Source organism: Mchenga conophoros, linkage group LG3 (genome assembly GCF_057382185.1).
Source record: "Mchenga conophoros isolate Kocher_MC1m ecotype Shallow Benthic linkage group LG3, M_conophoros_male_GT1.1, whole genome shotgun sequence".
NCBI classification, from domain to species: Eukaryota; Metazoa; Chordata; class Actinopteri; order Cichliformes; family Cichlidae; genus Mchenga; species Mchenga conophoros.
The window spans coordinates 38,114,951-38,142,881 of record NC_140528.1 but is presented as its reverse complement, the minus strand read 5'-3'; the positions used below and the strand labels follow the sequence as shown (position 1 = coordinate 38,142,881).

The following is a 27,931-nucleotide window of genomic DNA, read 5'->3' as shown; positions in this document are numbered from 1 at the left end:
GCTGTTAAACTCAGCTGCACAGTAAGGTGGTTACTGGTTTGAACACCTATTATGAGGAGATTGTTTGCTCTCTACCTACCTGCAGTCCTCCAAGTACTCCAGCTTTCCTCCACAATCCAAACACACGCTCGTTTGGTAAACTGGTGAGCCTAAATTGAACGTGCATGTGATACAGATTTCCTTTAATCGCTCACTGGAACAATGAGGTAAAAGATAAACCAGGAATCACTCAAGTAAAATCATAAATGCTTTTAAAAAGTCAAATTTAAAACCTTTACATTGCTGTAGCCTGTGGGAGGATCAGAGGCTCTGCAAAATGTGACATTTGACCCCTGTGTCTCATTCTGTCTTAAATGTTTCATTCATGGTCTTAAGTCCCAGGAAACAGAATAAAAAAATCACTCTAAAACGCTGCCGATCCTGTACAGTGTATGTTTGCAGAACAACTGGACATGTTTGTGGACACCGAACATTATTCAGTGTGATGGGCTGTTTCAGAGTCAGCGTTCCAGTGCAGCAGTGATGCAAGGTGTTGACTGATCGAGCACAACAGTTCAGTAACTTTTGTAATCAAAGCTTATCTCATCGTCTGATTGTGTGACAGGATTTAGAGAGACGTGCTCACACGAAGAGCCGCACTGAATCTGTTCTTGTTCTTTACAGTTTGTCTCAGAGAGATTAAAAAGCTCATTTTACCTTCCAGGCCGTCACCCCCAAGTTTATGTCAGTCACATGATTTTTCACTGCTCACCTCACATTTAACAGATTTGACTTGTCCATGGTCATTTGTCAACATTTCCAATTGGTTCTACAGTTATATTCATATTAAATAAAATGATTTACTACCACACAGAGACAGTTTTGGTAGTTTGGGGCCTTTACCTCCTAAGACCTGAACTCTTCCACACCATGCATTTTTAATGTCTCTTTGATATTTGGGCATATTGGGGCCTGATGAATGCAAAAACAAAGAATTACCAGATTTTTTTTTACCTTATTTTTGTTTTTTTTTTAAAATAAGAGACACATATGAGAATATTCGTTTAAAACGTTGATAGAACAGTAGCAGTATAATGTCCTCGTAAGTGGATATCAGGCCCTTGTAGAGCAAAATCGAGTACTTTGGTCTAAATAACCCAAAATGTGATGTCCACATATGTGGACGCCAGGTCCTAGGAGGTTAAAAGTTCCACACAGTCACAACCACAGTGATACTGCTCAAAATAATCCAATAATTAAAAACAAAGAAATGTCCATATCTTCACTCCTCAAAGGTTGTAAGATGATTCCACCTTTTTCTTCCTCTGCATGAACTGAAATCAGGTGATTGTAGCTCACGCTGCACAGGAGACAAAGGCATGTTTGGTGGTTTGTAATGGGAAACATTATTGCAGTGTGATCACTGAGTTTAGCGTTTTATTACTGCATTACAGACCAATACAAGTAAAAACAACACATCACATTCAACAACATCAGTAGCTGCTGTCTAGAATGTTAACTCCAGTTATTATCTATGCTTCCTGTATTCATTTAGCCTTGTTGCCTCTTTGCTCCTATTTGTCCTTTTTTCTTTCAGCTAAGACCTGATGTAAGAGGATCCATTGTGCCTGGTTCTGTTACACATCTCTAAAAACAAAACTCTGGGTGACACCAGCTCTAGATCACGAGTCGGTGTTGCTGATAGTTTCAATCGTCCATTTGTGTGGGTTTCATTGCTGCCCTGCTTTGGTTGAGCTGTCATGTTGTTACAGTCCATCACTGCAACACACCACATACACAATGATGAGGATGAATGAAAGGACTTTTCCACAAAATAAACAAAGCCTTTACCCACTGCTGTCATGAGATGATGTTGTTTACTTTGATAACATTCCTCCACAGATAACGTGCAAACAGCTCAGTTTCTCAAACTAATCGATTCAATCAAAAACACACTGTTTTGACCTGTTGGAGCTTTTGATAAGACAAGCTTCTTATTAGTGATGGCCAGCTTGAAGCTGACGCTCCGACGTGTGTGTCAAAAAACATCACATGATCAGTGACGACTGAAGCTTCCTTTAGAACGTAACTGCTTCAGTATCTGAGTCAGTGGATTATAGGGAAGTAAATCACTCTGTAGAGTGGGTAGTCATGATGAAGCAGTACACGTTAATTTGTAGACTCAAGCTGCTCTTCATATTTTTGGCCACCAGGTGTCACAAGACAGGACTGTGTTGAAGAGCTTGAAGTAATGAACCGTTTTTCAGCACAAGCTTCAGAAAGCTTCATTTGGCCATCACTTCTTATCAAAGAGTAAAACGATTAACTTTTGCGAAAAAAGCTCCAAAGGTTTTTATTTTTTATTTGTACCTAATTAAACGTCTTCTCTTGATGTTTGAGCGTCTTCTCCTCACGTGGAAATCAATGCCCGGCTGTGATTGGCTGGTTAGATGAGCTGAGGACCGCGATTGGCTCCCGGCACAGGTAAGACACGCCCATTTCCCCTCCTCGGCTGCCTGCACACCTTCTGCGAGATGATACCCGTTGAGTGGGTGTGTCGCAGGGTGGCGACTGGATCTTTCCTCAAGAGGAATCCAGGAGTCAAAGAGGGCTACCGCTTTTCTCCTCTAAAGATGGAGATGTTCTTTAAAGTGAGTCTTGCTGCGTGCGGCGATTCTCTCCGTGTGTTTTCAGTCTGAATGTTGTCGCAAACTCATCACTGATTGTGTTTTTAGGATGATGCCAACAATGATCCTCAGTGGTCAGAGGAGCAGCTGCTGGAGGCCAAACTGTGTCTGGCTGGGCTCACTATTGGTCAGTGTGAGGTGGACATAATGAGCCGCAGCACTCTGGCCATTTTTGAGATGGTGGAGAAGGCCTGGGCCACTCAGAACTGCTCCCTGGTGGACATGAAGGTAGGCTGTGCAGCAGCGCCCCCTGCTGGTTAAAGTCACATCTTGGTGCGATCACTTCTCTCCTGTAGCTGCAGCAGAACTACAACTAAGGACTTTTTCTTTGCTTATAGATTGAATTTGGTGTCAGTGTGAAAAGTCGAGAGATTGTGCTCGCTGACGTGATTGACAACGATTCGTGGAGGCTTTGGCCAGCTGGAGATCGGAGCCAGCAAACAGACAAACAGGTGATGGACTGACTTTGATTTATTTTCATGCTGATATGAAAAAGAAACAAGCCTCAAACTTTTCTTTTCCCCTTTGTAGGTGTACAGAGAGCTGAAGGAAGTGACCCCAGAGGCAATGCAGATGGTGAAGGGGAGTTTTGAGTGGGTCTCTGAAAGGGTCAAGGTACAGCAAACACATGCCTCTAATCTATTCTTGATCTTGTAGGAGTGTTTAGCTCTTTCTTTGCTTTGAACATCCAAACCAACAAACACTGTTTAACATCACAGAAGCCTGCAGCTGCTTTTGATGTAATTCAGGAAAAAACCAGCACAGCTGTACGATTTTTCTTTTGAGCAGGTAAAACTGACATAAAGTGATGATTCAATGGTTTCTGTGTGTCTACAGTTGCTGCTGGAGCCCCAGGCAAGCAGCAGGGTGGTGCTTTTAATGGGCTCCACCTCAGACGTGGCCCATTGTGAAAAGGTAAGAAAGGCGTGCGCCTCCTACGGGATCCCCTGTGTCCTCAGAGTCACCTCGGCACACAAGGGTCCAGATGAGACGCTCCGCATTAAAGCTGAATATGAAGGTGAGCTTTAATGTTGACGTAACTGCGTCTTTGTACTGATGTGGGACTCTTTCTAATCGGATCGTTTCTTTATGCTGTGCTGCAGGTGATGGCATACCCACTGTGTTCGTGGCTGTGGCTGGGAGGAGTAACGGCCTCGGCCCAGTGATGTCTGGTAACACGGCTTACCCTGTGATCAGCTGCCCTCCTCTCACTCCAGACTGGGGACCACAAGATGTCTGGTCATCCCTCCGCATGCCAAGTGGTGAGCAGAGCTCTTTACTGTAGCGTGCTGTTTTTGGATTTATTTATTTTTGTCCTGCAGGTCTTGGCTGCTCCACCGTGTTGTCTCCTGAAGCTTGTGCTCAGTTTGCAGCGCAGATCTTGGGGTTGAGGGACCACCTGGTGTGGTGCAAACTGAGGGCATCCATGCTCAACACCTGGGTGTCTCTCAAGCTGGCTGACAAGAAGTTACAGGCCTGCAGCCTCTGAAGAGCCCAGCGTGCATCACACTCAACAAAAGAGCTTTGGTCCATTTAGCACCCTTGAAGCGAACTGCAGGACTGAAAACGACACAATTCATTTATTGAGACCAAGTTTATAACATGGAACAGTTTCTAACAGATTTGTTATAGTTTCTCATTTTAATGGAATTTTATAGAACTTTTTAATTTGTTTATTTATTTTTGCATGCATGTTGTTGCTGCCTGTGTTTAATGGTGTCATTTTTGTAAAAATGTAAATAATCAGTGTTCCTTAAATAAAGCCAGTACGGCTGCAGGTCAGATGGATAAATACCTGCTAAAAGATCTCATAGTGCTTTATTGTCACAACACAGTACTTCCAGTTCCGTCTTCTGTGGAACCAGCTGGGATTCAGGAGACAGACACTGTCTCTACCTTTAAGATTAGACCTAAAACTTTTAATGAAACCTTCATTTGTCACATGCAAGTTTGCAAACCCCGACCACACATACACAGCACAGACACCACATGGGAGACAGGTAGTAACTGGAAGATATGCACAGCTCAATGGGCAACTGGAGGAGGGGGAAAGAGGCCCCCTGCTCATACTGGGCTGCTTGTGGGAGGTCAGCATGAGAACAGAAAACAAAAGACTCGTCTGCACAGCTTCACATCACAACACCATGAAGCACATGACAAACAGGGTGAGAAGTGAGCCGATGTAGACGCAGCCATCTTGCCAAGCAGCTTTTAATCCAGCCTTGGATTTCTGCCCACTATAGTTTAAGATGCATTATTTATTTGGTGTAATAACATTTCTGGGACTTTGTAGCTCAAAAAATGAATTTTCATTCCCAAGTAAAGCAAAAAAGTAAATTAGCTTTTGTCAAAGTATCAATCATAGTAGTTAGAACGACTTTGTCAAAGACGCGTTATTTTATTCTTAGAGCAGCATAAACAAATTAAGCAACAAACAATTTTTCACAGAGCTATTGTCTCCTCACCACACAAAGCCTCTCGGCCACCCGGTCTGTCATATAATCACTTAAAGATAAAGATGCTGTGTATGTGGCAAACACAGCATGACTCGCACACAAACACCCAGATGGAGCACAGTGGGGGACAATCAGGGAGTTTGTTTGAAGTAGTAACGTTTCTGTAATTAGCTCTGTGGTGCTGAATTAGTTTAGATACACAGTGTTAAACACATATTTATAATATTTATCAGACATAAAAGACTGATTTGATTTTAAAGACACATCATCACTGATATTGTAACGGTGTCTGGCAGAGTCGTTAGTCATGTGATTCATCATGGAGTCCACTTCATGAGCCAGGTCAGCTTCGTCAGTCCTGCCCTTTTGAGGGGACCTGTAGAGAAACTTCAGGTTCTTGTACTCAGTGTGACTGTTTCCAGGCAGATCAGGGGAGCATCAAAAGATTTAAAAAAAAAAAAAAAAAAAAAAAAAAAAAAGAACAGTGTATAAACGTGAGCGATATTAAACTGATTTTATTCATAATTTAAGAAATCTATGTTCCCATCTCTCTTTCCCTCACATCTCTCAGCAACCTCTCTTCCAGTCTGAGACTAATATTTACAGGATGTTTTGACTGTATTCATGAGTACGTGCACTGAGTGAGATTCAAGAAATCACGGAAACCCCCAAATTATCACGAGATTCATGAATACGAGTATTTAAATGTTTTATTGCATCGAGTCAGAAAAGAAAGCTCCATGACACAACTTCCTGTCCACGTGTCTGTGCTGTGAGCCACCGTGAACAAACTGTTTACATGTTTCGATTCCACTTTTTCTGCTGTGATCCAAAAGCTGTGTCTTAAGAAGCATACAAATACATACAGGCTTCAATCATATGTGTGACAAACACCTACAGTTAATGGGTTTTCATAGTAAACAATGTTTGTAATTGAACTTTTTTTTCAGCCAGGTAGATCCCACTGAAACAAAAACCTTTTTTTAGGGAGACCTGACGATAGGCAGCAGCTAGTTACAAAAATGATACAATGAAACACAGGCAGCAACAACATGCATGCAAAAATAAATAAACAAATTAAAAAGTTCTATAAAATTCCATTAAAATGAGAAACTATAACAAATCTGTTAGAAACTGTTCCATGTTATAAACTTGGTCTCAATAAATGAATTGTGTCGTTTTCAGTCCTGCAGTTCGCTTCAAGGGTGCTAAATGGTCCAAAGCTCTTTTGTTGAGTGTGATGCACGCTGGACTCTTCAGAGGCTGCAGGCCTGTAACTTCTTGTCAGCCAGCTTGAGAGACACCCAGGTGTTGAGCATGGATGCCCTCAGTTTGCACCACACCAGGTGGTCCCTCAACCCCAAGATCTGCGCTGCAAACTGAGCACAAGCTTCAGGAGACAACACGGTGGAGCAGCCAAGACCTGCAGGACAAAAATAAATAAATCCAAAAACAGCACGAACGATTAACGCTGCACGCTACAGTAAAGAGCTCTGCTCACCACTTGGCATGCGGAGGGATGACCAGACATCTTGTGGTCCCCAGTCTGGAGTGAGAGGAGGGCAGCTGATCACAGGGTAAGCCGTGTTACCAGACATCACTGGGCCGAGGCCGTTACTCCTCCCAGCCACAGCCACGAACACAGTGGGTATGCCATCACCTGCAGCACAGCATAAAGAAATGATCCGATTAGAAAGAATCCCACATCAGTATAAAGACGCAGTTACGTCAACATTAAAGCTCACCTTCATATTCAGCTTTAATGCGGAGCGTCTCATCTGGACCCTTGTGTGCCGAGGTGACTCTGAGGACACAGGGGATCCCGTAGGAGGCGCACGCCTTTCTTACCTTTTCACAATGGGCCACGTCTGAGGTGGAGCCCATTAAAAGCACCACCCTGCTGCTTGCCTGGGGCTCCAGCAGCAACTGTAGACACACAGAAACCATTGAATCATCACTTTATGTCAGTTTTACCTGCTCAAAAGAAAAATCGTGCAGCTGTGCTGGTTTTTTCCTGAATTACATCAAAAGCAGCTGCAGGCTTCTGTGATGTTAAACAGTGTTTGTTGGTTTGGATGTTCAAAGCAAAGAAAGAGCTAAACACTCCTACAAGATCAAGAATAGATTAGAGGCATCTGTTTGCTGTACCTTGACCCTTTCAGAGACCCACTCAAAACTCCTCTTCACCATCTGCATTGCCTCTGGGGTCACTTCCTTCAGCTCTCTGTACACCTACAAAGGGGAAAAGAAAAGTTTGAGGCTTGTTTCTTTTTCATATCAGCATGAAAATAAATCAAAGTCAGTCCATCACCTGTTTGTCTGTTTGCTGGGTCCGATCTCCAGCTGGCCAAAGCCTCCACGAATCGTTGTCAATCACGTCAGCGAGCACAATCTCTCGACTTTTCACACTGACGCCAAATTCAATCTATAAGCAAAGAAAAAGTCCTTAGTTGTAGTTCTGCTGCAGCTACAGGAGAGAAGTGATCGCACCAAGATGTGACTTCAACCAGCAGGGGGCGCTGCTGCACAGCCTACCTTCATGTCCACCAGGGAGCAGTTCTGAGTGGCCCAGGCCTTCTCCACCATCTCAAAAATGGCCAGAGTGCTGCGGCTCATTATGTCCACCTCACACTGACCAATAGTGAGCCCAGCCAGACACAGTTTGGCCTCCAGCAGCTGCTCCTCTGACCACTGAGGATCATTGTTGGCATCATCCTAAAAACACAATCAGTGATGAGTTTGCGACAACACTCAGACTGAAAACACACGGAGAGAATCGCCGCACGCAGCAAGACTCACTTTAAAGAACATCTCCATCTTTAGAGGAGAAAAGCGGTAGCCCTCTTTGACTCCTGGATTCCTCTTGAGGAAAGATCCAGTCGCCACCCTGCGACACACCCACTCAACGGGTATCATCTCGCAGCGCGCAGCGATGAACGCCGTGTCGGAGTGCTGCTTAACAAAGGCCGTCTTAATGCCTGAGGAGAGAAGGGTGGATATCAGAGCAACCTCAAACTCACGGACAAATGACAACATCTGAGATTAAAAACGATATTTTATTGAATTTGTATACATGAAGTATTATTATTTTAGGCTGTTTGTTTCCTGTCACTGAATCAACCTTTGATGAAATCTGTTGTTCCCAAAACCTTGTGCAGAAATAAAAACCTCACCAGACTCCTGCAGCAGCTGGAACACGCAGCTCGTGGTTTTGTTGGCAACGGCAGCTTTGCCCTCCATCTGATCTTTGCTCACGGCGTTCCCAGCAGTGATCTGGTCTTTAGACTGGACTAGAACCAGTCCCGGCTGGTCCACGAGCTCGAAAATCTGTTTAGTCTTGCCCTCATTGAGCTTCTGGCCGATTTTCAACTCTGAAAACAAGGAAAGAATTAAAACATGCACATCTAACTGAAGCGCTAAAGTGCGGATTAAGGCTCGTGCAGTACCTGGGGCGGGGGCCATGGCGCTCGTGGATCCTGAGCAGGCCTGAAAGACAAATCACACAACACGCCAGTGAACTTACAGAAGAATTGCTTCATTTTAGTCTACGCCCATAAAAGCCGGATTTGATTTCCTAGCAGGCAGCACTTGTTTCTTTTTTAAAGAAGAAAATAGTGGAAACACAAATCGCCTTTTCAAGTGTCACTGTTGTTAGCGACATGTTATCATGCAGCTTGTCTGTAAGGATGTCACATGATTGCCACGTTCTTATTTCTGATGAAACATAAGATACAGGTGTTGAGACCAGGCTAGTTTGAAGTTATTAAATTGACGGCAGCTAGACTTTGTTTTTGGTTCATGAAGCTGTCCCACATAGGAATCACACCACAGGTCATGTGACCCACAAAACCCATGCATTGAGTCACACGTCAGCTCAACTGATGGGACCCTTAACAACCTGCATAGAAACCGGGCAGGTCAACGATCCATCATGCATGAGAGGTGAAATGTCTTCATGAACCAAAACCCTGGTTTCCTTCAACTAGCTTGCAGTTTAATGTATTTTTCTTTATTTTCCAATTACATTGAATTCAGAAAGTCAACCAGACAACCACAGGTTAGCAGATTGCACAGCGCAGAAGAGCTAGCTCATCAGGCTGAGACGCGGTGGTCTGTTTACACCTACAGACCAGTGGCAACTCTCACAGTGACGGTGTGCACATCATGGTTTGAGTGGGGAGCCGTTACGTGAAAAGGCGATGACACCTCTGAACGATTGCTCATCATCTCACAGTGATGCGATTGGTACTCGTGGTACCAGTTTGCATACTGACGATCCTGAAACTGAATCGGTGGCTCATTGTTAGTCAGTGGTGCTGGTTTCAGTTGTTATGCAGCTGTTCTGCTTAAGTACTGCACTGTTAAGGTTGTGGTCAGCTGATACTGAAGGAGTCACCTGGATAAGCAGTGAAATATTTCTCCCATTTAAAATCCTGTGACCAGGTGAACAAAACCAACTCTGGAACTTTCTAACATGGATTAGTGAATAACACTGAAGACATAACTTTTCCTCAGGTTTGATTAACAAACGTCAGCCTAACATACATCATAGAGCTGCAGCTTTAGGCTTTACAATATTTGCATGAATCAATTCATCTTTGTTTTTGCAATCTGAAACAATCTGAAACCTAAACATGTTAAAGTTTACAAATGTAATTTTAATGTGGGACATTTTTATTTGAAAAATAATTATATAATAATCTGTCACTCGATTAATCAAGTAGTTGGGGTAGTTTTAAAAGAACCCACACCAGCGTTCATTATGTCGGAGAATACGTCAGTTTTGTAATGGTCACGTGAGATCAGTGTACGTTACCTGTGGCGATGGAGCAGGGGAGGCCACTGAACAGACTGAGTTGATCTTTAATATGGGGATGTGGTCCTGCTCTTCTTTACACTGGGTGTGCAGTCTGTCAGCAGCAACAGGGCCGAGAGGGTTCAGCCTTTTCAGTGATGTGTGCAGTCCAGGGTCTGGAAATAAGAAGGACAAAGGTTAACGTACGACTAGTGTAACATGTCAGCTCCTAACAGGGTTTCATGAGTTGTGCATTGTTTTAGCTCACAGCCGTGTTCTTATCCATATTTAATTATTTCAGAAGGAGACACATTTCAGACCTTCATCCACAGCTTTCCTCTTCAGTCTTCTGTTTGATGCAGTAGTATTCTCTTTATCGACCTCACTCTCAGAAGCACCTGCAAAAATATATTTAAGGCAGTTAAAACACAGATATAGAGATGCTTCTTTGCTGCAAAAGAAAAGCATTGTCTTGGTATTAAACAAAGTAAGACTGGCTTACGACCACCACGAGACTCATTTTAAATAAAACACATCTCAAAACCACTTCCTGGGTGGCTGCAGCTCAAGTTGGACCAAGTTGTTTACTAACCGGAAAGTTTGTAGTTTGAAAATAATATTTATTTCCCTCTACCTTCAAGTCTATTCAGTGTTAAAGGGTCAGTTTACTGAATCACAATTTCTCTGCAGATTTTATGGTTTTAGTTGAAATACTAACTAATATGTTGTGTTGATATAAGATTTTGAGAAATATTTTAAGGACAAAAACAGCCAAAACCTTTGTTTTTGGCTGTCCGTGCTGTTCCTGCTTGATTATCTTACTCATGGTAACTGACCACTGAATGCATTGTGTAACCTTTTCATCTAATTCATACTGATGATAATGATGATTAAATGATCAGCTCACTCATCAACATGTGTTCTTGATCCAAACGATGCTCCTTGATTTTATGCCGCTCTGACTCATACGTGTTTGATGCCTCGATGGTTAAGTCAGAATCAGAGGTGCAGGTTTTGTCCTCCACAGCTCTCCTCGTGTTTGCCAAATTGCCGTCCACGTTATTTTTCTCATCACAGTTGTCAGATATTGTAAGTCTGTCTGAATCTTCTTCTGTGTAGTCGTTAGTCACGCGATTCATAATGGAGTCCACTTCTTCGTAGAACCTCATGAGGCATCTCGGGTCAGCTTCATCAGTCTTGCCCCTTTGAAGGGACCTGTAGAGATACTTGAGGTTCCTGTACTTAGTGTGGCACTGTTTCCAGTCACGATCGATGCCTTGCTGCAGTAACCTCCTCGAGATCTGGACAAAGATGTCCCTCTTTCTGGTTGAGCTCTCCAGCTTCCTGCATATGCGCTCATCGGCCCAGACTTGGATCAGGGCTCGCACCTCTTGGTCGCTCCAGTTGCGACCAGCGTCCGACACCATGACCACTTGGTCAGAGCAGAAGTCTGTGTGTGCTCGATGGGCATCTGGAATAAAAGAACAGATATGGAAGGAAAAGCTTACATATGCAGCTAAACTCCACAGGTGGCAGATTTTCTTTTCTTTGTTGGCATACCTGTACTTCTCTCTCTCTTTATTTCCATTTCTCCGTCCATGTTGCAATCATCACTGTTGTCATCTTAAATAAGGAAAAATAAGAAAATTCTTTTCATGGAGTCTTGAATCTAAAACAACTGCTTGCAAACGTGATGCTTACCATCATCCATGTCGATGACCACCTCACTCTCAGAGCCTGTTATCTGCCCTGTGTGGCCTGCTGGCGTTTGTAGCCTCCCTGCTTTCAGTTCACCATCATACAGTCTCTTCTGCATCTCCATGCTCCCATTTTCCAGTCCTTTGTCCAGTAAAATAGCTTCCACTTCATCAAAAAACTTCATGTACTTCCCCAGGCTTCCTGCACTGCTGCCTCCTGCAGCGTGTGCACTTTTAGCAATCTTATAGTCATATTTCAAATTCTTGTATTTTGTACGGCATTGTCTCCAGTCGCGTATCACCCCATATTTTCTTTGCATCTGCCGAGCCATCTCTTGGAATATGGATTTGTTGCGCAGCGTGCTTTTCAAACGTTCCTGAATGTTGCGGTCGGCCCAGACGCACAGCAGCGCTTTTACTTCATCATCTGTCCAGTTGCGGATTCCCTCTTCAGCCACATTCGTAGAGTCAGAAACAGCTGAATGAAATTGAATCTTTATTCCTGTGCAAACATGAAGACATTGTCATTTTTGGCTAAATGGTGATTTTTTTTTTAAATAAAAGAAACTTTAACCTCCTAGGATCCACATATAGAGACATCACATTTAGACCAAAACTCAATTTTGCTCTACAAGGGCCTGATATCCACCTCCGAGGACATTATACTGCTACTCTTCTCCCCATATGTGGATCTCGTTTTTCTTAGAAACAAAAATCAGGTGAAAAAATAATTCTGATAATTCTTTGTTTTTACATTCAACAGGTCCCAATCAGCCCAAACATCAAAGAGAAATTAAAAATGCATGCCATGGAAGAGTTCAGGTCTTAGGAGGTTAATGTAATTGTCTGAGTTTGTAGCACAAGCAAGCTTTATCCTTTGATGCTAGTTTTTGTTTTTTCCCCAAGTGAACAAAGTCATGTTGTTATCGTCGTTAGTACAGTTGGTGTTGAACACAGTTACCTTGCTGGACTGGGTAGATTCTTCTTTGATTATCCACACCTTCCTCCCGTGGCCTTTCTTCCACTCCTGGGCTGTAGTTCACTGACGTGCCTGCATCAGGCCTCTTGCTCTGAAGTCTCATGCTTCTGAATTAGCTGAGACTCCTTCCAGCTGCGCACAACACTGAGCCTCCTCAGACGCTCTGAAATCCCCTCAAATGTGCTTCTGTTCTCTACCACGTGCTGATGTCCACCCTGGTCCCACACTGAGAGTAGAGCCAGCACCTCAGCCTCCCCCCACTGCCTCTCCACGGAGCCTTCTCCCTCCCCCACCTCACTATCACCTCCTCTTTGTCTCTCTGCTCCTCTCTCCAAGTTTGACCGACCCGGAAACGCTTTTCCGCCCAGCCTGTCTGCTGCACGGTTCCCTAGGAAACCAGGCAGTTAAGCCTGAAAGCAACGCCTTCATGCTGAAAAGCTGCCTCACCAGTGGCTTAAGCTGTGTGCTGAGGGGGCGGGACTAAGTGTAATCTGAGAAGCAGCTTGGTAATGGCTGAAACTGCAGCAAGAAGACTCTCCATATATGGCAGCCTCACAGCAGGGAAGCAAATCTGCTTTTTTGTTTTCGGGTGAATTTTGTTTCTGCTCCATTTGGCCCTCGTTAAACCAGTTTTGATTTGCCTCAAGGCGACCGTTACTGTTTCATGCAGAGAAGAAAAGAAAATCATTCATGCAAAAACACATTTCCCACTAATACATGACAATTTACACTGTTATTTTTTAAAAGAGTTGTCAGACACATAATATCCTGTTGAGGCCAAAATTATTAGCCCCCCAGGAAACATGGAACAATTTCCTAAACTTCTTCCCAATTTTATGCAGTATTGATGAAACTTGATATAATCAGAGTCACTGGTGCTATTTAGTAGCTTCTGGTACATTTTGTAATATAAAATACATTTGTAGGCTTGCTTTGTACCAAATGTAGTAAAAAGCCCCATGTGAATGTTTGCTTTCAAAACACACCTACAGTAATGAATCACCTTTAAAAACACACCTCAATTTAAGTCAGTTGGCTTCCTAACAACATCGAATTAGCATAAAAAAGACTCCAAGGAACAGGGCACTCGAACACATGACAGGGACGACTGTTACTCGCCAAAGACAAAGGAAATCAGAAAGAAGATCGTAGAGGCTCATAATAAGTGGAAAGGCTACACTGCCATTTCCAAGCAATTCACAGTTTGCTGTGGAAAATACTTTACTGAAGACGTATGAAGTGCAATAATTACACCCTGGAAAAGCAAAAGTTCAAAGAAATCATGAAAACCCCCAAATTATCACGAGATTCATGAATACAAGTATTTAAATGTTTTATTGCATCGAGTCAGAAAAGAAAGCTGACTCGATGACACGACTTCATGTCCACGTGTCTGTGCTGTGAGCCACTGTGAACAAACTGTTTACATGTTTTGATTCCACTTTTTCTGCTACGATCCAAAAGCTCTGTATGCCTTAAAGAAACGCACAGAAATACTTACAGGCTTCAATCATCTGTCTCTTTATTATTTATTAAATCTATATTTAACCAGGAAGATCCCACTGATATTAAAAACATTTTTCAAGGGAGACCTGCAGCAAGTATCTCACAGTTAGAAAAAATGACACATATAGACACAGTCAGCAACAACACACGCAGAAATCAATATAAATTCAGTAAAAAGTGTAAACCTCTCCTTAAAAGTAGTGAAAGAGCTGCATCTTGCATCTTAAACATGTCGCTCTCATTGTTCTACATTCTCATGTTTTGTTTTTCTTTACACACAATGAAATTGTGGGTTGTTTTTTTTTGATTTGGTTAAATGCAGCTTTTGCAGAGAAATGATGAAAACGTTTTTGACTGTTGTGAAAACTGAAGTGGCTCTAAATCAGTTTTAGTAACTCTGGGATTCTCAAATGTGTCCTCACAGAGAAAAAACAATCTGCATCCATCTTCCACTATCACCCATTTGCTGTATCCTTTTTGTCTCTGTTATCCAAGGGATTAACAAAATAACTAGCTGCCGCTCACCTTTTACTGCAAACAGCTCTACAATAAAGCAGGTCACCAGTAGAGAAAGAACTTCAAGGTTCAAGGTTCTTTATTTGTCACATGCATAGTTATACAAGTATAACACACAGTGAAATGTAACCTGACACGCTCCTCGACATGTGCTAAAATGGGAGGGGGTGTGGGGGGGTTGGAGGAAGAACATTATATATATATATATATATATAGTATATACATTGGGTGAATGTGCAGCAGTAGCAGCAAGCAGGTGAATTCTGTACATTAATAAGACATCTGACTATTTTACAGGATAGACAATATAAACATATTTAAAATGAAAGGAATTTGAAATGTACATTGTGCCTGGGTTTAGAGTGTCCTTGACCTCATGTCCAAGTCCCATAATTAGATTATTAATTAGCAAAGTTAAGTAAAACAAAACACCCACACAAAACCCACCAATATGACATTTTGCAGCTATTTTCAATGCTGATTCTGTTCTCTGTCTTTAATCCCGCCCAGAAACAAACAATCTTACATTTGCACTGTAGCCCTAAACCCTTCTACATCTGACCTCATAGAGGTTCATGTGAAAATACAATCCGGTGCAGGAAAGTAATTTCTATGCACGATTGACAGTTTTATTGTTTTTTATTGTGTTATTTTGTTGTAAATTAAATCTCAAAAGTACTCAAGAGTCATTAAAGGGTTATGGGGAAATGATGATGAGGAAAATCTGTTGGTTCAAGTATTTCCTGCTGAACAAAGGCGTAGATTTGGCATGGACGGAAGGGACATGTCCCCACCAATAATTTGATGTCTTCGAGTAAAGAAAAACTAACCCGATAGAAAGAAAAAAACCCGATCTGTCAGCGTCTCATTCACCCAGCGGTGCAGAAAGAGTTAAATTACGTCCTCTACTGGAGTCCTACGTCATGTGACAAATATGGCAAATGTGATTGGCTGTGCCTTTCAGGGAGCTCTGTTTAGTTTTAGCAGCGGCAAGCCTGCGCTGCGAGGAGGAGACGAGGATGGCAGCAAAAAGGAAGAACCTGGATATGAGAAAGTAGTTTTCAAAGAAACCTGTAAGTCACTTAAAGTCAAGTTCACTCATAAAATGTGTCCGTCAAAATAACGTTACAGGCTATGCTAGGCCATACATGCCAACACTCCCGATTTTTCTGTGGGAATCCCGAATTTCAGTGCCTCTCCAGGAGCCACCATTCTCCCCATATCTCCCGATTTCCCACCTGGACAACAAAATTGAAAAACCATATCCCAGATTGGCCCAGCCAATTCCAGTTTCCAACAATGGCTACTATTACTACAGCTACTTAGTTTTAATATTACTCTTATTTCTCTTTCTGGGTCGCAAAATAAACTTTTAGCGTCTTTTCAGGCGAGAATGTAGCTGTGTAAACTTCAAATATCTGAGCTCCGGCGAGAGCAGCAAACCCTCGCGGTCTTTCGCTAAAGTTACTTAAATAACTTAAACATGTTATTGTTTGGCCTTTTTCAGTGTTTTATTTGTTCGTGAGTAAATCGGTTTGGCTGAGATTAAAGTTATTAGATTAAATAAAACTTTATTAATCCCTCGGGAGGTTCCTCCGGGGTTTTCACACAGCTGAATAAACGTCAAACAGAAAACTGATTAAACATAAATATAACCGGACACTGGCGTAAATTCTCGAAGAACGAGACGGTCGAGAATTTACGCCAGTGTCCGGTTATATTTTAGATAAAAAGGAGCAGACGGCAGTGTCACTCCACCGAGAGAGCTCGTGACGTAATTCTGAAGGCTGGATCGTCACAGTCGCTCACTTCCGGCCAAACCGGCTTTCGTATGACCCGCCCACTCAGACCGCGAAGGGCGGGTCCTCAGGTGGGCGCAGCTTCCACCTGAGGTCTCAATGTTGGCAAGTATGTGCTGGGCTTGGCCCACATCAGTCTAAAATTGTTTGTAACCATGAATAACGTGATGTCATGTCCACCAGGAGAGACTGGACTGTATAGATGTTGTCGTGTGGGGCTCCAGTAGTCCATGTGTGTTGCTTTAACAGTAGTTCATGTTTAGAATAAACAATCCCAGCTCACTGAGTTGATAGAGGCAATAGTGTGCCTAAAATGTTGCATAATTCTGCTGAGAGATCTTTTACTCTGAAGAAATATTATAAGGAGTATAAGAAGAAATATTGGGGCTTTGTTAAATATGGAAGCTGCATTCTACAACTAGACATAACTGTGGTACAGCTGTCAGTGTTTACTTGCATTACTTGTATTGTGTACTGTTTACACAGTTACACAGACTTCTACTTGTGGACTGTAAATCGTGTTAGGACCTTGGTTAGAAACCTTAGGTTATGTTTAACCCACAACAAAATAAAAGTAATTTAGTGCGTTCCACGAAGTGAGTGCACCGTTACTTAAAGAGTTATATTTTAGTCTGAAAGCTGTAAATGATAAAGGTGAAGATTTATTATTTTGTGTAACGCCTTCTTATTGATGCACACACAGCTTTCTGTGTTTGTATCTTGTGAAATCTGGTGATTGTAGACAGAAACACTTCAGGCTCAGCAGTGTTTCTATCTGAAATGCCGTCTCAAGAGTCGCATGTCTCTGTTAACTGCAGGTATTTTCAACACCTGGCTGTTGGCCTGAGGCAGAGGAGACACTGTGAGAGAGAAAATAGAGACAATAAGGTCCAAAAAACAAAGAAGGAGGCCCTCTGCTGTTGACGCTCCTTGAAAAGATGCATACATGCATTCACACAAAGACTCAGCCGCTCATGGCAAAAACGCAGACAATGAATCTCCTCCTGTTGTTTACAACAACAACATGGAAAATCAGTGAGTTATATCGTTGTTCCACATTGAATAGTATAAGGATGTACCTCAGCATAAATCAGTTCTTATCAAGAAAAATAAAAGTGTAACCAGTAGAATACAGTAGAACAGACGTAAAAACATCTGAACATGGATTAGTTGCAATCTGAATAAAATGCTGCATAATGCAAGTTTGTCTTTGTATGACTTTATTCAGTCAGAAAGACTTACAGCAGGGCTTCACTGTGTTTACTTATTGGGACAGACTGAGAACGTGGGTTTTAGTTTGAGATCTGTTGGTCTTGTTTTGTAACTTGTAACTCACGTCTGAACCGAGTTTAGCTTTTGTTTTGCAAATCAGCGACACTAAAATGTAACTGTATTCTGACTTTGGAGACACAGAATACAAATATGAAGTAAATATGAATAAAAGTGTCAGGTTAAACTTGGAGGCCATTATTAAGCAGTCTAGCCTGTAACCTCACAGTACGATGAACAACAATTTCATGCTGAAGACTTTAAAAATGTCCAGAATAGCTTCAGAAAACAAAAACGTATTCTCTTTTTGCAGAACATGAGCTTCTGATGGTTTCATCCACTGATCTCTGTCTCACATTCATTGCCAACACCCCTCAGCACTTCTTTATGTTGAGGTGCTAATGAAACATGTCTGCCATCAGGTTATTTTAACTTTCACAAACAACGACTCTTTCTACCAGGCTTCATCACACATGCTCACTGACCTACGCGACGTTTTATCTGTAAACATTAAATGCTCTCAAAACATACATTGACGCTTTTATTCTGAAACATTTGGCGCAAGGCTTCCAGGTAGCGCTTCCACTGACAGTTTAATCCTGAAGCTCCACGACGTGAACGGAGTGAAGTTCGGAGAATACAAGCTGAAGAGCGGCCTGCTGGCACCCATTTATATCCACCTGAGGGTGCTCGTGTCCCACCCCGCGCTCACGCACCAGGTAACCACGTGCTGCCTTCATGACTGCACAGCATACTGACTTCAGAACAGCTGAAAGCGATACCGGACACAGGAAACGTCTGCTGGATGCACTTTCTGAAGGCAAATGTGTCTGTGTAGGCACTCGTCAGCTCCTGTGTAACATTAATACTCGCGGTTTGTTTTACAGTAATTTAGCAGACTTAATGGTTGAGTTTCAGGGAACTCCTCCTTTCACACAGCGTAAGGCAGTTCAAACAGATCAGACTGGACCTGTCAGCAGCTAATCACTCACTCAAGCCTCAATGATGTTTATATGAATCAGCAGCTTTCTGCAGCTCCTCTTCAGGTCACTCAGGATAAGATAAGGCTCATGTGTTTATTTGTGTTGCTTCACAATCCAGGAACAAAAAATCAGTACAGTAACTCTGTCACCTTCACTCTCTCTCAGCCCCAAGAATGGCAGCGACTCTCCTGCCAGTAAGAAGCTGGAGCTTAGTTATTCAGAAAGAGCCGAGTTAGGAAGTATGTAGTTTTAAAACTTTAATTATTTAAAGTCTGTGAAGGTTCTCAGTCATCCAGGTCATCGTAGCCAAAGGAGCTTGCAAAGAAAAGCGTCTGGACTTCTTTAAGTTGCTTGAAGACGTTTCACCTCTCATCCGAGAAGCTTCTTCAGTTCTAAGGTCAAATGGTGGAGAGTCCCAGATATAAACCTAGTGGGAGTGACCCCCCACAGAGGGACAAAAGGACCCCCTGATGATCCTCTAATTGCCTGAGCCAAGGTGTGAAACTGGGTGTGGGTCCCAATCAGCCAGAGTTTTGGGTGAGTTCATTGTGAAACCTGGCCCCACCTTATCATGCGAATTCCTGAGATCAGATGGCCCAGGATGTGAGTGGGCGTTAAGGCGTCTGGGAAGGGATCTCAAAACTGGATTACAGATGGCAGAGAGTTGGTGTCGTAAACCCCCGCCTCTGTTCAAAGATGGTCGCTCACAGTGGACATAGATGGCTTCTTTCACTCCTCTTTCAAACCATCTGTCCTAATTTAATTATTTAAAGTTCAAACAGAGACTGGTGGTGTTTTCTTTGGTTTCTCATTTTCTGTTCCTTCATTTGTTCCTTCTTTTATCTGCAGACATTTACCTTCTAGCATCAAAGCTGCTGAAGATTATGGAGGAGAAGCAGTCCAACCTTTGTGTGTCTGCTGATGTAACCAACAACGAGGAGCTGCTGCAGCTGGCCGAGTCGCTCGGTCCAAAGATCTGCATGCTGAAGACCCATGCAGACATCCTGGAGGTACAGCAGGATCAGAATCAGAATACTTTATTGATCCCTGGGGGAAATTATTTTTTGTTACAGTGCTCCATTTTAAACCAACATTAAGACAAGACAGACAATACGCTAACTAAGAATAGTACAATATATACATATATATACATACATACATACATAAGTCACTCATAAATAAATAGTTGGAAAAGAAACATGTGTAGTTGTAGCAGCAAACAGTGTGTTAAGTGGATGCGTTGTACAGGGAGATGGCCACAGGCAGGAATGATTTCCTGTGTCGTTCAGTGGTGCTTTTCGGTAATCTCAGTCTCTCACTGAACGTGCTCCTGTGACTGACCAACATGTCATGGAGTGGGTGGGAGGTGTTATCCAACATTGTCTTTATCTTGGACAGCATCCGCCTCTCCGACACCACCTTGAGGGAGTCCAGCTCCATCCCCACAACATTGCTGGCCTTACGGATCAGTTTATTGAGTCTGTTGGCATCTGCGACCCTCAGCCTGCTCCCCCAGCATGCAACAGCATAGAGGATTGCACTGGCCACAACAGACTCATAGAAAATCCTCAGCATTTTCTGGCAGATGTTGAAGGACCTCAGTCGCCTCAAAAAATAGAGACGACTCTGGCCCTTCCTGTAAAGTGCTGTGGTGTTTTTAGCCCAGTCCAGTTTATTGTCAATGTGTACTCCAAGGTATTTATAGTCCTCCACAATGTCAACACTGACCCCCTGGATTGAAACAGGGGTCAAGTGTTTCCTGGTCTTCCTGAAGTCCACGATCAGTTCCTTGGTCTTTGCCACGTTGAGCTGCAGATGATTCTGCTCACACCACGTGACAAAGGAGTCGACCACAGCCCGGTACTCTGTCTCATCATCCCTGCTGATGCATCCAACCACCGCAGAGTCATCAGAAAACTTCTGAAGATGGCAGGTCAACTCAAACCTTGAGTCTGTACATGTAACAAACAAGCTGATGGTTTTTTCCATATGTGTTACAGGACTACACATCAGCCTTCATTCAGAACATGCAAGCCTTAGCAGAGAAACACAACTTCCTCATCTTTGAAGATCACAAGTTTGCTGACATCGGGAACACAGTCAAGCGTCAGTATGATGGTGAGACGATTTCACACTTTCTTTTTGTCGTGTAAATTCAGGATAACTTAAAAATCATTTTGTTTATATCCAAAGTATTTGAACGCTGTGATCTTCTGTCTTTTCTCCAGGTGGTTTGTACCAGATTTCCTCCTGGTCCCACATAGTGAATGCCCACGCAGTGCCGGGGCGGGGAGTGGTGAAAGGTCTGAGCGCTGTAGGAAAGCCTCTGGGCCGAGGCTGTTTGCTCATAGCTCAGATGAGCTGCCAGGGAACCCTGGCTGCTGGTGAATACACAAAGGCTGCGGTGAGCACAACTGTGTGGGACTTGTTCTCAGTTTGTTTACATGTGCTTTGTGTTCTTTTCAGCTTACAGCTGTTTTGTGTTTCACAGGTGCAAATGGCAGAGGAGCACTCGGACTCTGTGATGGGGTTTATCTGTGGCTCCAAGCTCACAGAGAGGCCAGAGTTCATCCACATGACCCCCGGGGTGCAGATGCAGGCTGGAGGTAAATCTGACTGCGTTTGTTGAACTTTTTCCACTTTTATTCATAAATTCACACTAGAAGAACTACAAAGTGAGGTGTGCACACAGTGTTGATATGAAATCCACCCTACTGAAGATACATGGATACACAGTGCATGCTTTTAGTGGTACATCCTTTGTTGTTGTAACTCGTGGAGCCCCGTCCTACACAGACTGTACACCTGAAGGTGAAGCCTGCACCGTGTCTGATCAGGAGATTCAGAGATTTGTGTGAAGTCGTTCTCTGTTTGTAAAGTTCAGGTCAAACTGCACCTCAGACAACCTTGAAGTCTGCTTTTTGCCATGACTCATTTCTAACACATGGTGGTGCTGTAGTACATCAAACAAGCTACAGCTATTGCTGCTCTTCCAAAGTCTGCAGCAGTCTCCCCCTTTAACCCCATTTCCCTCGCATAATCTCCTCAGGGATTAATAAAGTATTCTGATTGTGAAATAATTCTGACTTGAGATTCAAAGTGCAGCTGTAACAGGAGCTGTGCAGGTAAACTGAGTGTTTGTAGGCAGCGTGTAATGATGTACACGGTAATGTTTGCGTCTGATATCACTGCCACATTAAGGTTTGCACTTGCAGCCTGTTCTTGGCAGGTGTGTATTTTACCGTTGATCTGCTGCTTTAAACGTTTCTGATTCTCTTTAATTTGTCCTCAGCTTTGTGAACAGTCTGCCGAGCACTGTTGTGTTTCACCGCTGAGCTGTAATCTACAAACAGCAGTCTCACTGTTTGGGTGAATATAGTGAAGTTTGATGCTTAATTTTGCAGTGAAACATGTTTCTTGGATGGAAAAGAGACTATATAGAGACTTCCACCATGAACACAAGCTGTTCGTGGTGGAAGGATAAGTTTTATATGTCAGATTACACTGTAAGAGAACTACAAGCTTTATACTGGTGTCAGTTTTTAAAGTGTTTTTCACTTTTTTTAACTTCTTTCTGAGAAACAGGAAAAATCGTAAACTAAGGTGGAAACTGTGCTGGGATCTCACCTGCTGGTTTTTAACACTTTTTCTCTGCTCTGTTCAGGAAAATCCTCCCACACACCCACTCACTGTTAAACTGGGTTATGTAAAGCTACTGGTTTAACAAAATGATTTCCCACTCTGGAGAACCGATGTGACTGTTCTCCTCAGTGGTAAAGCAGCTGTCTCTACTCCTGTGTCTCTGTCTCAGGTGGTCCCCGTCCCGTCCAGGTGATCATCACAGAATCAGGAAGCCAACCAGACTCCCTATTCAGTGGATCATCACCCAGTACATCCTTAAATGGAGAGCTGATAGGGTTTGTTTTTTTAGATTTGTTTCCTCTTCCTCCATGATTTGGGCTAAACTTAATGTCTTTTTTTCATTTGTAATAATCTCAGCCTGTAAACTGTCTCTCAGCCAATTATCTCACAGCCTGAGGAGAGAGGTGGCAGTTCCTGGCCATCTAAACTCCTACACCATCTCTGGTATGAATTTTGACTTCACCACCACTTATGGATCGTGTAAGTTAAGAGAAGCTGGGTGAGTCACCTCAGTGAATGCATGTATGAGACTGTCCTGAGTAACTAATCTCTGACTTTCTCTGTTTGTCCTGTAGTCTGTGACCGATATGACCTGCAGCAGCCTTGGACACAGTTTCAGGTTTCAGAGTGGAGTACGGGCTCATTGAGCACCTGTTGTTCTTGGCAGGGGCAGATTCAGACATTTACAAGTTCAGTTCAAAAGTGTTGTGTGTTGAAATCTTGCCTGATTACAACTTCTCCTGCTCATCACAGATTTGTTTCTGTCAGATGTGTCCTGCACAGCTACCTCTGGTACACTGTTAATGTCTGCGAGGTTACTGAGGGAGGCGAGGACAACCTCATTCTTACTACTTGACAAACAACAGGTGCGAACACTCGTACTTTATGTTCTGACTCCATTTCTGGTTTTATTCCTCGTCATCTTAATTTTAAAAATAAGTGCAGCCAGACTGAAATACAGTTTGTGTCATGCATCAACGTTTGTTTCATAGAAGCTGATGATCCCAAAGAGCATGAAGTGGAGGAAGTGGGAGATGCATCCATCATGATCAGCTGGGAAAAACCACTGGCTCCTGTCACTGGTAAGCTACGCTAACATCTTCAGTCGCTGGCTACTGAACTCATCGGCCTGCACATGGGCGACTGTGTGGTCGTCCTCTGTGAAGGTGATGTGGTCTACACTCCATCAGTAGAAGGTGAAATCACAGAGCTGAATCTCAAAGGTTTCCTTGGTCAAAGGTCTGAGTGACCTTTGACCAAGGAAACCTGTAAACCATCAACACGAATGAACCTGCTTCAGCTGCTGCTCCACCACAGCCTCCACTGATGGATGTGTCAGTTCACCTGTACTGTAGCCGTGGGGAGAGCGATGGAGAGATGAAGCTGAGAACCAGATCATAAAGTCCTCTGTGTGCACAGCCCACCCGCCTGACTTCATCAGCTGCTACATGTTGCTTCCATCTCTCCCTGGATGTGTCTTCTCTCTTTCATTCTTTTCCTGTGGGATCGTTGCCCACTCTCTCTCTGACTTTCAGGCTGACTTTTCCACATGTTCAGTGTTTCACAATAAAAGCCTGGTTAAAGCCTTGATTCTACTTTGCTGTGGACACGGCTGAGGAGTCCTTCCTGTTAGGAGAAGCAGCATGTTTGTGATAGATGGACACATGAAGCTAACACGGCACATCTGTGTGAGTCTGCAGCATGTTGACACACATGTCAGTGTTGTACAGATCTGAGAGCAGCACAAACAAACTCCATCAAAGTGATTTGTGCTGTTGCAGAGCTGTGTGACTGCATTTGTCTTCATCATGGACACATTTCTACAAATGGGACTAAACATGTGACCCTCTGCACATCCATGGGCTCAGGGGCAACAGTGCACCCATTGGCTGGATGCAGCTTGTATTGTGGCTCCTCCCCCTTGACCTCCGTGTTAGCTTCAGGTCAGTTTAGCTGTGTTTCATCCAAATCCCAGAATTCCTGAGGAGCAGGAATATGTGGGGCTGGGCTCTAAACACTCAGGGTGAGGACTGAGTGAAGAGCTACAGGACAAAGTTTCAGCGCTGCGCTCACAGCTTTGAGACGTCCAATCAGCAACTGGTCCTGATAACATCTCCCCTCTCATTCCACATACATGAAGACTGCTAGAAGCAGCTATCAGCCACATCAGGCTCACATCATGCTTGCTATTAAACATGCTGCAGTCTGCAGTAAACTCCCTGCCACAAAGCTTTGAATCTCCTCCAAATGCACCTGTAACAAGGTCACCTGCAGAAATAACTGTGTCCACGGGCAGAGTCACCAACACTCTGCACCAGAGCTAAACCTGCTTTGGAGCTAAAAAGCTGCTGTCAGGGTTTCCTGCAGAGCTTCAAATGTGGAGACTGAAAGCTGTGGACAGTTTCTTCTCCTCCATCAACAGCATTTAAGAGTGTAAGAATGGTTATCTGTGTGAGAGGTACTGTGAATGTTTTCTGTGAATGAAGATCAGTGTAGTCCATCCATCCACTTAAAGGCTGAGATCCAAAGTGTAATGGCATCAATATATTCTAATGGTTTCTGTCATTACTCAGACTGCTGGGTGAGCTCCATTGACTCAGAGCAGAAAGACAGAGAGAGAGTGCAACAACAGACAGCATCCGTGGCTTTGAGCATGAAAACAAAGCAGGTAGAAAATATTCAGCTGTAACTCTGATCTCTAGTTTTTCTGCTTTCAACACAAAATGTTATTTGTTGGCTTGCTTGACTCCATCTGACCTGCACACTGCACAGGCAGGAAGTGAGGCTGTAAAAAGAAAGAAAGAAAAACATCCAACTCTTTTCTTAACAATCCTCACTACAAATAGATTTATTTCCCTGCTTTTGTTCCCACCGAGCTTCTGGTGTAAGTATGTCATGAACACAGAGAAAGAGGAGCAGCAGAGTGTAGAGCAGAACAAAGGTCTGAATGAAGATAAAGAGAGTTTCTTCAATATCTGAACTACCACGTGTCTCCTCATGGTTTATGATCTAAGTTTGGTAATTCTCATTAGACAAATTCATCATAAATGCAGACTTAAAGGCCTCAGCATGTCTGTATGTGACAGCCCTGATCCCTCACAGGCTGAGTGTGAACACTCTCACACTGGAACTGAGCCAGAAGAGCTTTCTCATGAAAACTGGGCGACTTTCATTTCCTCGTCACATTTATGCAATAATGTTGCTCAACTGATCAGATTAAAGGTGGCTGTTTTTTAAAAGTAACATTATTTAACACTAAGAAACGTAAAGCTTTTAGTCCACCATCATTTTTCTTTTGTGCATTACAAGATTTAAAAAATATATTTTGTTAATTTTTCCAAATCAAACTTTATCTGCCAATAAGGAAACACAAACAGGCCTAAAGTAAACATCTCTCATTAACTACACAACACATTTTTTCAGGGACAACATTTTAAAAGGTGTCTAGTTTATTTTTTTTTTATTTAATTTTTGCATACATTTACTCCCAAATATAAGTTTCTCTGTAACAAATATGCCAATAATTTAGAGTCTTTAAAAGGGGGAAAACTGATTTAGTCAGATTCGTTACAAACAGCTGCTCAAACCATCACAACCTGAGGACGTAAATTACTACGTAACGTTTGTTTGTCCAGAGATTTTCAGACCATTGGTGGGCTCGGGTCCAGCCAGCCTGACGTCACATCAGTCTCACTTCTCACTCTCTGACTCTGAAGTTTGGAGTTAAGAAATGTCTGCTGTCAGTGTCTCGCTCGGCTCAACTTTGCTGTTTTTCAGCATCTTCGTGGTCGTCTCTGCAGGTGAGATTTACTGTTAGATGATGCCCTTCTGAGAAAACGATAAGTAGACGAAGACGAAACGAGGCTGAGTGGAGTTAACATCTGTAATCCAGCTGTGACAGAAACTAAGAAGTGTAATGTGTGTGTCAGTGTGATGTGTTGTAGTGTCAGGAGTCAGGATGCAGCTACAAAGCTTTTTGTTCAGTGTATACAAACAGCTGTAGCTCCATAAAGGCAGCATGCAGAGACTCACAGTGTCTTATAATGAGAGGCTGCTTTCTCTCACACATGTTCACGTTTCACGAGCACGTGTTGTTGTTCTGTGGAAGCAGAAGTTGGCTAGGTTCACAGTTCACAATGTTATGCCCTTCCCTTGAGGGAAATGTATTCCGGGCTGTGGGGAGGATGTGCGGGACGGCCCCTCGCTGTGTGTGTGTGTGTGTGTGTGTGTGAGAGAGAGAGAGAGGAAGGGAGTGGGGGAAAGGGATTACGAGTAGCTACCGAAGAAAAACGGCATAACAGGAAACACAAACACCGCAGTTTTACATGTGCACTTCTTTGGGGGGGAATTTGATGTCCATACAGACAGTGTTGACTTGTTAATGGCTCTGTGTCAGAGCACTGGTTATGAATTTTAGACGGACCAGGCCTTAACCAAAAAGTTATCAATAGTTCTTTTCATCTTTTCTTATTACCCACAGCTACATCCACTTCTGTCAGGCCTAGGCTACTCACTTGGACTGGGTATCATCACTGATTTCTATAATCCATTAGATTCTGATTCACATGGTTTTGATTCGATTCATTTTTGCCTCAGACAGTCAGAAATATTATAATTCTGATCATTTATCAGTACTGATACATGTGAGACTTCATCAGAGGTGGGAACATCACAGCAGATGCCTTTGTGTCAAAGTAACTGAGAATAAAACACAGAAAAACATGAATGAGGTTTTCCTGGCCTGGCTTTTTATAGCAGATAGCCTTAAAAATAAAAGACAGCGGCCAAGAGCGGTGTACACAACAGTAGACTGGTGGGTAATAAGCCAATGAATAATGCAGAAAATCAGAGATTTGAGACGGGAAACTGTCCTTGAAGTGCGTCACTTGACAGCGCGCTCCTTACTATGGATCGGGGCCGTGGATCTGGTGAGGTAACAATAAGCTAGCTAGTTAAAAGTTAGCGTAAGTTACCATGGTGATACACTCATATTAGATGCGAACCACTTTCTTAGCACTGAAAACCCAATGTTAACAATGAACCCAAATGCTGCTTTATAGTACAGGACACTGATGGATGTTGAGATGTTAAAATTACTTAAAGTAAACAACATATTTAAAGTAATGCTGCTCATAATTGTATGTTGACCTTTAACCTCTCTGCTCTGTGTTGTTTTTTCTTTCAGTCCAGATAAACATCACAACCGAGTCTGGACAGGACGTCACTCTGCCATGTCGAGTTACAAATAACATCACAGCTGTAGAGTGGAGCAGAGCTGGCCTGGGACAGAAAAACGTCTTTTTGTACCAAGATGGGCGTTTTGTTCCAAACAACCAGCATCCATCATATAAGACCAGAGTGGCTCTCAGAGGGATGAAGGATGGAGACGCGTCTTTGATCCTGAAGAAAGCGACCACTGCTGACTCTGGAACATACAAGTGTCGTGTCTTTTTGAGAGAAACAGGCTCATGGAAGTTCACCATCATCAACCTGAGAGTTGATCCTCCAGGTGAGTGAGTAGAGTCGAGTGTGTGTGTGATCAGAGGTGAAGCTGCTTCCTGGTTGTTGATGTTTGTTTGCTGTATGGATGAGCTGGTGGATGTCAGAGGTTGACAGCACATGA

General features: G+C 43.1%; 4 protein-coding genes across 4 annotated transcripts in view; 3 read left to right on the top strand and 1 right to left on the bottom strand.

The window, feature by feature from the left end:
- The window catches only part of LOC146578510 (hemicentin-2-like), an 871,231-nt gene that overhangs the window by 449,986 nt on the left and 393,314 nt on the right, over window positions 1-27,931 (top strand). Inside the window, exon 5 of the mRNA XM_085268642.1 lies at window positions 27,494-27,817. Coding sequence (XP_085124768.1) covers window positions 27,494-27,817 — 324 coding nt within the window. The remainder of the gene's footprint in view (window positions 1-27,493; window positions 27,818-27,931) is intronic.
- Window positions 2,502-4,506, top strand: LOC146578524 (bifunctional phosphoribosylaminoimidazole carboxylase/phosphoribosylaminoimidazole succinocarboxamide synthetase-like). The gene is made up of 7 exons (XM_085268800.1): window positions 2,502-2,630; window positions 2,715-2,894; window positions 3,005-3,118; window positions 3,198-3,281; window positions 3,504-3,684; window positions 3,770-3,928; window positions 3,989-4,506. Exons 1-7 carry the CDS (start codon window positions 2,514-2,516, stop codon window positions 4,153-4,155), a joined length of 1,002 nt encoding a protein of 333 aa, XP_085124926.1. The 5' UTR covers window positions 2,502-2,513; the 3' UTR covers window positions 4,156-4,506.
- On the bottom strand, window positions 5,410-12,941 carry LOC146578523 (uncharacterized). Its single transcript, XM_085268649.1, has 15 exons — window positions 12,576-12,941; window positions 11,619-12,116; window positions 11,478-11,540; window positions 10,825-11,388; window positions 10,238-10,315; window positions 9,939-10,093; window positions 8,569-8,608; window positions 8,296-8,493; window positions 7,922-8,100; window positions 7,658-7,837; window positions 7,434-7,547; window positions 7,271-7,354; window positions 6,868-7,048; window positions 6,624-6,782; window positions 5,410-6,545 (listed from the first exon to the last, which is right to left on the bottom strand). The coding sequence occupies exons 1-15, from the start codon at window positions 12,694-12,696 to the stop codon at window positions 6,379-6,381; spliced, it is 2,781 nt and encodes a 926-aa protein (XP_085124775.1). The 5' UTR covers window positions 12,697-12,941; the 3' UTR covers window positions 5,410-6,378.
- On the top strand, window positions 18,322-26,301 carry LOC146578522 (uncharacterized). Its single transcript, XM_085268731.1, has 12 exons — window positions 18,322-18,402; window positions 19,516-19,676; window positions 20,667-20,784; window positions 20,895-21,070; window positions 21,158-21,272; window positions 22,478-22,583; window positions 22,685-22,788; window positions 22,884-22,997; window positions 23,077-23,174; window positions 23,301-23,390; window positions 24,882-24,976; window positions 25,944-26,301. Exons 2-10 carry the CDS (start codon window positions 19,551-19,553, stop codon window positions 23,355-23,357), a joined length of 1,014 nt encoding a protein of 337 aa, XP_085124857.1. The 5' UTR covers window positions 18,322-18,402; window positions 19,516-19,550; the 3' UTR covers window positions 23,358-23,390; window positions 24,882-24,976; window positions 25,944-26,301.

What these genes read in the sequence shown, in the direction of transcription:
- LOC146578524 (XM_085268800.1), top strand. Translation starts at nt 2,514, where the DNA reads ATGATACCCGTTGAGTGGGTGTGTCGCAGGGTGGCGACTGGATCTTTC. An exon ending in GCCAGCAAACAGACAAACAG is followed by an intron (nt 3,119 to 3,197) that starts GTGATGGACTGA and finishes TCCCCTTTGTAG; the next exon opens with GTGTACAGAGAGCTGAAGGA. An exon ending in GGGTCTCTGAAAGGGTCAAG is followed by an intron (nt 3,282 to 3,503) that starts GTACAGCAAACA and finishes GTGTGTCTACAG; the next exon opens with TTGCTGCTGGAGCCCCAGGC.
- LOC146578522 (XM_085268731.1), top strand. Translation starts at nt 19,551, where the DNA reads ATGGAGGAGAAGCAGTCCAACCTTTGTGTGTCTGCTGATGTAACCAAC. An exon ending in CCCATGCAGACATCCTGGAG is followed by an intron (nt 19,677 to 20,666) that starts GTACAGCAGGAT and finishes TATGTGTTACAG; the next exon opens with GACTACACATCAGCCTTCAT. An exon ending in GTGAATACACAAAGGCTGCG is followed by an intron (nt 21,071 to 21,157) that starts GTGAGCACAACT and finishes TGTGTTTCACAG; the next exon opens with GTGCAAATGGCAGAGGAGCA.
- LOC146578523 (XM_085268649.1), bottom strand. Translation starts at nt 12,696, where the DNA reads ATGAGACTTCAGAGCAAGAGGCCTGATGCAGGCACGTCAGTGAACTAC. An exon ending in GCTCCCTGGTGGACATGAAG is followed by an intron (nt 7,548 to 7,657) that starts GTAGGCTGTGCA and finishes CTTTGCTTATAG; the next exon opens with ATTGAATTTGGCGTCAGTGT. An exon ending in CCCAGCAAACAGACAAACAG is followed by an intron (nt 7,355 to 7,433) that starts GTGATGGACTGA and finishes TCCCCTTTGTAG; the next exon opens with GTGTACAGAGAGCTGAAGGA.